The sequence below is a fragment of the Crocodylus porosus genome, unplaced genomic scaffold (assembly GCF_001723895.1).
Source record: "Crocodylus porosus isolate Cpor-Errol unplaced genomic scaffold, CroPor_comp1, whole genome shotgun sequence".
Taxonomy (NCBI): Eukaryota; Metazoa; Chordata; order Crocodylia; family Crocodylidae; genus Crocodylus; species Crocodylus porosus.
In genome coordinates this window covers 15517104-15525569 of record NW_017728921.1, presented here as the reverse complement: position 1 = coordinate 15525569, position 8466 = coordinate 15517104, and the positions used below count along the sequence as shown (strand labels likewise).

The following is an 8466-nucleotide window of genomic DNA, read 5'->3' as shown; positions in this document are numbered from 1 at the left end:
ATGAGAACCTGATGGTGTTTAACACTGAAAAATGCAAGGTTCTCCACCTTGGGAGGAAAAACCTGCAGCATCCTTATAGGCTCGGCAGTGCTACGCAAGCTAGCACAACAGTAGAAAGAGACTTGGGGGTCATCATTAACCACAAGATGAACATGAGCCTGCAATGCGATGCTGCAGCTAGTAAAGCGAGCAAAACGCTGGCTTGCATCCACAGATGCTTCTTAAGCAAATCCCGGAACGTTATTCTTCCCTTGGTGAGGCTGCAGCTGGAGTACTGCGTCCAATTTTGGGCTCCACAATTCAAAAAGGATGTGGAGAAGCTTGAGACAGTCCAGAGAAGAGCCACACGCATGATCAGAGGTCAGGAAAACAGACCTTATGACGACAGGCTGAGATCTACAAGGCTCTTTAGCTTGGAAAAGCGCAGGCTCAGGGGTGATCTGATGGCCACCTATAAGTTTATCAGGGTGACCACCAGTATCTGGGGGAACGTTTGTTCATCAGAGTGCCCCAAGGGATGACAAGGTTGAATGTTTATAAACTCCTGCAAGACTGCTTCAGGCTGGACGTAAGGAAGAATTTCTTTACTGTCTGAGCCCCCAAGGTCTGGAATAGCCTACCACTGGAGGTGGTTCAAGCACCTACATTGAACACCTTCAAGAGTAAATTGGATACTTATCTTGCTGGGATCCTATGACTCCAGCTGTATTCCTGCCCTTGGGCAGGGGGCTGGACTGGATGATCTTCCAAGGTCCCTTCCAGCCCTAATGTCTATGAAATCTATGAAGGTATTCCACCTAGGAAGAAGGAATCCCCAGCACACCTATAGGTTGGGGGATGACCTCCTCAGCAGCTCAGTGGCTGAAAGGGATCTTGGAGTCATAGTCAACTCCAAGATGAACCTGAGCCAGCGTGTAACGAAGCCATCAACAAAACCAATAACAACTTATTATGCATTAGCACATGCATGACCAACAGATCAAGGGAGGTGATGCTCCCCATCTATGCAGCACCGGTCAAGCTGCAGTTGAAGTACTATGTCCAGTTTTGGGCACCGCACTTCAAGAGGAATGCAGAGAATCTAGAGAGGGTTCAGAGGAGGGCCAGTTGCATGATTAGTGGCCTCCATGCAAGACCCTATGAGGGGAGGTTGAGGGATCTGGATCTCTTCAGCCTTTGCAAGAGACATCTGAGGGAAGACCTTGTAGCTGCCTATAAGTTTATCAAGGCAGGACAACAGAGAATTGGATATTTACCAGGGCACCTCTAGGAGTAACTAGGAATAATGGGTACAAACTAGTGGAGAGCAGACTTAGGTTAGACATTAGGAAGACACTTTTCATAGTAAGGGTGGCCAGAATCTGGAACAAGCTGCCAAGAGAGGCGGTACTATCACCTAACTTGGAGGTCTTCAAGAGAAGGCTAGATAGGCACCTGGCTGGGGTTGTCTGACCTTGGTCCTCTTTCCTGCCTGGGGCGGGTGGGTTGGACACAATGATCCTTCGTGGTCCCTTCCGACTCTACAATCTATGAATCTATGAATAGATGACTAAATTAAGATGTGTGCATGCAATGGGTTTGGGAAACAAAGGAATATGCTGACAGGACAAAATATGGACAGTATGACGACCACAGGGAAACCAATCAATGATGACTGGGAACGAAGTCATGAGAAGAAAAAATAAATAAATAAATAAATAAATTTATATTTCAGAGCAGCAAAGGGTCCCCGAGGGGGGAACCCGAGGCCACCACCAGCCTGTCTCACCTACCCCACCAGGGGTGGGGAGGGTGGGGGATGGGCCTCGAACTGCTGACATCCAAGAAAAAAAAAATCACAGCATGAAGCTTGTGTACTGGCTAAATGTATCTTCCCTCTGTAACAACCCGAGGACTGGTAAATATAAAATCTAGGGGAAGGGGGAGGCTGGGGGGGGATGGCATGGCATATTTTGTTGGCCTTGCCTGCATTATTCTTAGCTGCTATCACTGTGTATCAGTAACATTTGCCTATTATTGAAATAAGAAGTCGTGGTCAGTCTGAGGGTTTGGGTTTGCCCACAGCAAGGTATCTGGGTCATAAATCCAGTGCCAACACTGAAAACAGCAGCACATTTCATTCAGGCAGAATCAGGGCCTCAATCTTGGCCAGAGACAATCAAGTCCTACTTTTTGCTTCCCCTCTCCTGATTTAAACAAAAGAAAACAAAACCCCCCCCAACCAGAATACATGCAATGTTACTGTTGTTTGTGCATTTTTCCAGTGAAGGAAAATTTTGTCCCAGCTTGACAAAGCCCTGGTTGGAATGATCTAGCTGGGGATGGCCCTGCTTTGAGCAGGGGTTTGGACTAGATGACCTCCTGGGGTCCCTCCCAACCCTATTTTTTTCTGTGATTCTAGTACTGTCCAACATTAGCTAAAAAGAAGTCAGTTAGCTTAGTTCTTCTTCAAATTGAATAAAATGGAAAGTCAGAAAAACAAATACACAAGAGCACATGATATCAAGTAGGAGTTTGCTGAGGGTGACAGCTATACAGCGCTGTATATTTGCATGCCACGCTAACTTCAAACTTAATAGAAATCTAGAATTGTTGCACTGCCACAGGTGCACAGAAAAATTCTATATCCTGCCCAATTTTGAAAATATAGTTGTTAGATAAAATATTTAGCTGCCTTTACCAGCATGGAGCCAACAACATAATTTGCTCGTGTTGTGTGCAATATTTAAATGACCAGCCAAGTAGTGGGGCTTCCTGGGACATGCAGAACTTTTGAACCTTGCCTTAGGATGACAGTCCTAAAATCTGATGGGCAAAGGATTGAACTTCAGATACGGTACAAAGACAGGGAGGAATAGAGGGTAAAATAAGCAAGCGCATATTATGATGTAAAGTAGGACAGACATCTTGTTTAAGCCAGACAGCTATCTGTGTCAGCTTCTTCAAGATGTTGTGGAAGAAGTTGGTTTTGAAGTGTGATTGACATGGAAATTAATATGACATTCTCCTGAGCCAGCTCCAGACCAGAGTTCCACCTGGAAGGGTGCTGCAATGGAGCAGTGTTTCCCTGACTCCATCTTGCAGGTTACAAGATTTCTCTGCTATATGGTTGGTCCCCCTGCCAGTAATAACTGCATGCTGCCATACTTCGAAAATTTTTCCATTTACTTGCCTGCTGTTTGCATAGTACTCGGGTGCTCCATTCTGCTCAGGCTTGGTTTCTGGAGGTTTGGATTTGAAGTAGTTTACAAAACCACCAAAGATACTTTTAATGTTATTTATGTGTCTCTGACTAGTCTTTAAGTCCTGTTCCATTTTATCCACCATTTGTTCAGTGCGCTTTAATGCCTCACCCTGACGTACAAGCTCCTGAAGGGGAAATCAACAGAAAAATGCAAGTTAGAGAAGGTGAGGGATGAGATAAGATTCAATGCCAGTAGTTTTAGGTTGAGAATAAAAGTATTTAAAGCACCATTTCCCCTTTTCAGTATGCAGCAATACATATTTTTAAAAGATTAGCTATACAAAATTACTATACTTCCTATTGGGAAACAGTCATAAAAGGCTCCTTACGTACTTAAAAAGCAGTAGCTTTAAGATATAGCTCCGAGATAGACCAATTAAAAGAAAACAGAAAGACGAGATTTAATAATTTCATTTCCTAGCACATTAAAAACCTCAGCGCAACTCTACTATTACAAGGCTTTTAGGATTAGCATATGGATAAATGAACCATCTTACCCCCATTATACCCGCAGATTTTTCAGTAATCTTGAGTAAAATTGTAAATCTGTTTCTCTCAAACTGATGATGTTCTCAATATTCTAATCTTCCTTCAAGCAATTGATATGTATTATGTAATTTATGATAATGCCTACAAGTCTTAACTGAGACTGGAGCCCACTGTTCTAGGTGCTATTCAAGCAGAGTCCCTGAAACCAGAAAGATGAAGGGTGGGAGCAGAAACAAAGACACAGGGAGGTAAAGCAAGTTACCCAAGCTCACATAGCTGGTCAGTAGTAGAGCTACGTATATCCCTAGATCCTGGTGCAGCACTTTATTTGCTAAACCATTCTTTTGACATGTATGCCACAAATTAAGCCCCATATCCTCTTCAAGTGCCAGTCCAATCTCTTTCCCCTGCCCAGTCTGCTCCTTTGCTTTCTGCTCCCTGTACCCTCCCTATTCTACCATGTCTCACAGAGGCTGCTTGTGCCCTTTTTGGCACCACCCTACTCCATATCATCCCATGTTTGATCGTACCAATACATAATATAAATGAGAAAAGTAACAAATAGGAAGAATCCATATTTAAACCACCCTACAGGCAAACAAATGTTACTAGATTTTTATACTGAAGTTTTAAGCACGCTATGATCAGGAATCTGGCTGCAAGCCTGCTAAGCACTCTGAGGAACCACTCCTCGGTGCTCTATAAACAGCAGCCTCTTTCGTTTTCTAGTGCCTTAGCACCGGAAGCAAAGTAGCAAATGAGAAAGGACAATATTTTTTGTCAGTTTCACTTCCTAGTCAGCACCCTCTGTGTGCATGAAAGTGAAAGTGACAAGGACCTGACAATTGTACTTCACTTGTGGGGGGAAGTGATGGAATTTGGGGATGATAGAAGAGGGAGAAAAGGCAAGAATCCAACCAAAAAAAGGCACCTAGCTTTTCATGTGGATAGATTCGAGTGCCCAAATAAAGAATTGCTTGGAGCAGGATTCAACAACTCCAGCTTTCATTGGCTATGTAGTTCTTAGGGCTAAGAAATGCCAGCTTTCTGTCACAACAGTAGTCTAGATTCTGTTCACAAAAAGTATCTGACATTACAAGGTCTTACACCTTTATCTGCCCTTGCTAAGTTAGGTTATTTTGTACCATGAAGGCATAGAAAACAAACACTGCCCACTGCCAAGTTTCTAGTGGTAAAGCAAGCAAGCTGGCCAGAATTAATTCAATTCATAAGCACCACTTACATTGACAAGGGCTTTTATTTTCTTGTTACAAGACTGAGCTAGGCAAACTGAAAGAGAGCTGCTGACAGAAATATTCCAATAGCAGTTATTTCCTTACAAGAGTTTTTTCTCTGTTAACTACCTCCTACAGGGTATGATTTGAACTTCTACAGCACAGTTTGCATTTTGTTATTTCAGCACGTTAAAAATAAATGGACAGCATTATTCTGTGGATTACTTCACTAAAATTGAATTGCGGTTGCATTAACGAAATGCCATTCTGGCTTGGATTCTAGTTAACAGTCCCTCATAATCTTTTCCCTCATGCTCCTTATGCAAACAGCCACATTTATGTCATTCAAACACTATTAATCCTATGCTCCTTATCTTTCCTGGACTTGTCCTTGCATCCTCACAGAATTTGTAGCGTTACCTCTCAGATTACACACAAATAAAAACAATCACTATCACATTACTCAACTATATTGATACAGATAACTATATTCATTCCCTCAGGAGAACATGTGTAAAAATGTGAGTAAACATCCTTCATTAACAGGTGGCACAGCCCAAAAGGCCTTATTAAGAATGACTGTATATGCCTGGAATAGGTACTAACATCACTTACTCTCAAAATATTCCCATTAGTATTAAGGAAATGATTAACAACATTGAAACTAAGTTCATTGCAAGCAGTCTGCTGGGTAGGTTGTGGTCATCAATTAGTCAGGAAAAACAGGTCTGGCAGATTTTAGACAGAACAGCTATCATTAAGTTTTCTACTAACAGAATGGCATATTTTTTGCTCATATTCAGTAATCTTTTCACCCACAGAGGGTAATACAAACTATTTTAGGCATTAACAGGAGCCCTGAAGGGAAAGCAGTACTGGAAGCACTCTTAAGTTCCTATCTTAAAATGCTGTGGTAGTCAAGGTACCTTGGACTTCTCTTTTGATGAGAAAGAAAAAAAAACCCTACACTGCCAACACTGCTTCCCAACCCCCACAAAAATTACACAGATTTAAAAACCACTGAGAAAAAACAAACACAACAACTGATTAGATTCCTAAGAGTTTGCAATTCATGCAAGAAGGCAAAACACTGGCAATCAGTTTTAGTTGAGGTGCGTATATATGCATATAGAATAAAACCCTTAGTGTCCCAGTCCTGTTTTGAGATGTTTTCTGAAGTTTATGAACACACAGAGATTTTACTAATAAGCTTAGTAAACCACTGTGGCTGTGAGTATGCCAGTAAAAGGAGTCACCAGAAAGAAAAGTGTTCCATGTCAGCCACAGTCACAGGTGTGGCTACAGCTCACATGGATGTAGCTTAAGCTAGCTTTAATACGTAGCCTGCATATGGAGACAAGCAGAGCTGTGGCAGAATGCGTACATACAGCCTCACACCAGATGCAACCCTCACTTGAGGAGATGGGTAAATAAGGTGTCCAGATGCTGTGGCTACACTGCAGGCTAGCTTAGATAGGTCTCCAGGAGCTGCAGTCAGATCCTTTGCAGTGTAGTCGTACCCTGGTTGACTACCAGGCTAGGCTGCATACAGTTTACTTAAACAGATGGCAGATTTGAGCAGCAGCACCTACCTCTTCATGCTTAGAGGTCATACTGCTGGCTAGCAAAATCTCTTACAGCTTACACAGCGCCTACAGGGTGTGTCTGTCTGTCTGCGTGTGGCCTAATCAGCCAAATCAGTTCTGAATTACACTGACTGAGCAGAAGTCAATCATTCAAGTCTGTGTAGCACTATGACTGACATGCATCTTGCCTCCCAGGCTCTTCAGCTGAGGGGTTCAGATACTCCCAAATCCATGGCAGGCATCATATACACACACCCCAAGCCCGGAGGCCTTGGAGTTCAGATGTCCCCAAGTCTTGCTCTCCCCTAGTCAAAAGGCCATAGGAGCAAACTAAAGGGAGGCCTGAGAGCAATCCCCCACCACCATAAATTATGTAGCCAAGATTCTGCCATTGGGATGCTGTAGTAGGCTCTCACGAGGCTACCCATCCACAGTGTAATGGACAGGATCTTCCCTGCCAGGTACGGTAAAACCAACTGGGCCAACACCATCATCACAGTCTTGCAAGGCTCATTACCAGCTCACCTCTGAAGTGGCCACTCCGACCTTCTCCGACTCGTAAATGAGAGAGAGCGAGCGGTGCGTGCTGTCCACCGTGGCTGCCGATCGCCTCAGCACCTCTTGCTGCATGTACCGCTGCTTGTTGGCAGCCTCTCTGCGCTGTCTCTCCACAGGGTCCTCCAAGTTGTCATCCGCTCCATCGTTCCACCTCGCCGGCTTCAAATCTTCATCATCATTGTCAAATGGGTTGTAGCTCTTAGAATAAGTTGACATGATGCCGATTTTTGCTCTTCTCCCCCAGCTGCGGTGCAAGCACAGAGAAATACTGCAGGCTCGTGGCTGGCGGGTGCTGCCTGGGCTGGGAGCAACAGGCGGACTGAGACGGGGCGAGTCTCAACACCGGCGTGTTATCTGCGCTGAGGAGAGAGAGATGGGAGGCAGGAAGAGGAACATGTTGCAAACTCCATGTACAGCCCCCAGTGCCATGTACTCGCCCCCCCCAGCCCACACACCCTGTGTCCCCATGTGTACAGGCAAACCCACCAATATGCACACCCCTGTCCTCCTGCGTATGCATGCCCCCAACACCTCCCTGTGTACACCTGTGTTCACACACATCCACCTACAACTGCCTGTGTCCATGCACCCCCACTCCCTCCTGCTTACACGTGTTCATGTCCCCCCGTGTACACGTACCCCCCACACCCCCAAACTTACACTCGTCCCCTGTTCTGCCCACAGACACGTGCTTCCCCAGTCCCTCTGAATACGTGCACCCCCGTGTCCCGTCCCCCCATGTACACAGGCCCCCCGGGGCTCTCGGAGTACACGCGCTCGCCGTTTCCCTGAGCCCCCCACGTCCTTCCCATATACACATAGCCCCCCTCACGTACACGCCCGCGGCCCCCGCCCGTTGCCATGGTGATGAGCCCCGCGCTCACCGAGGCCCCAGCGCCGACTCCGCCGAGCCCCGAGCGACCCCGCCCGCCAGCCCGGCTGCTTCCGGCCCCAGGACCAAACCATCGCCCAGCCCGGACGGGGGAAGCGGATGGTACGAACCATCTGTGTTCGAGAATTGGGTGGAACAAACCACCACCGAAGACAGGGTTGCGAGTTGTCATCCCAATGGGGTGGTTTAGACTCATGGCGCCCCGCCCCGCCCCTCAGCTGGTGAAGCCGGCGTAGGAGGCGCCATACTGGTTGCGGGTCGGTCGGGGGCGGCTCTCGCGAGAGGCGCGGGGCACTGGTGACGCCGAGGGCGGCTCTGCCCCCGCGCTCCGCTTGCCGCCTGCAACATGGCGGCGCCGGCCGTGGCGGCGGTGGCGGCAGCGACGGCCCCTGCCTTGGTGGCGCCTGCAGGGCGCGGGGGCAGCGGCTCCGGGTCGGGCTCGGGCTCCGGCTCCGGGTCGGG

The 8466-nt window shown here is 46.7% G+C and overlaps 2 protein-coding genes across 3 annotated transcripts in view; one reads left to right on the top strand and one right to left on the bottom strand.

The window, feature by feature from the left end:
- The window catches only part of SNAP29 (synaptosome associated protein 29), a 17287-nt gene extending 9218 nt beyond the window's left edge, over positions 1-8069 (bottom strand). The window contains exons 1-3 of one of the 2 annotated variants that reach the window (XM_019539084.1): positions 7997-8069; positions 7080-7466; positions 3173-3369 (exon numbers count right to left, since the gene is read on the bottom strand). In XM_019539084.1, the coding sequence (XP_019394629.1) occupies positions 3173-3369; positions 7080-7328 (446 nt within the window). In that variant the 5' untranslated portion in view covers positions 7329-7466; positions 7997-8069. Of the gene's footprint in view, positions 1-3172; positions 3370-7079; positions 7472-7996 lie in introns of both variants that reach the window. The other variant, XM_019539085.1, reaches the window with a different exon arrangement.
- Positions 8070-8322: 253 nt separating this feature from the next.
- PI4KA (phosphatidylinositol 4-kinase alpha) overlaps positions 8323-8466 on the top strand; it is an 86923-nt gene continuing 86779 nt past the window's right edge. Inside the window, exon 1 of the mRNA XM_019539082.1 lies at positions 8323-8466. Coding sequence (XP_019394627.1) covers positions 8351-8466 — 116 coding nt within the window. The 5' untranslated portion in view covers positions 8323-8350.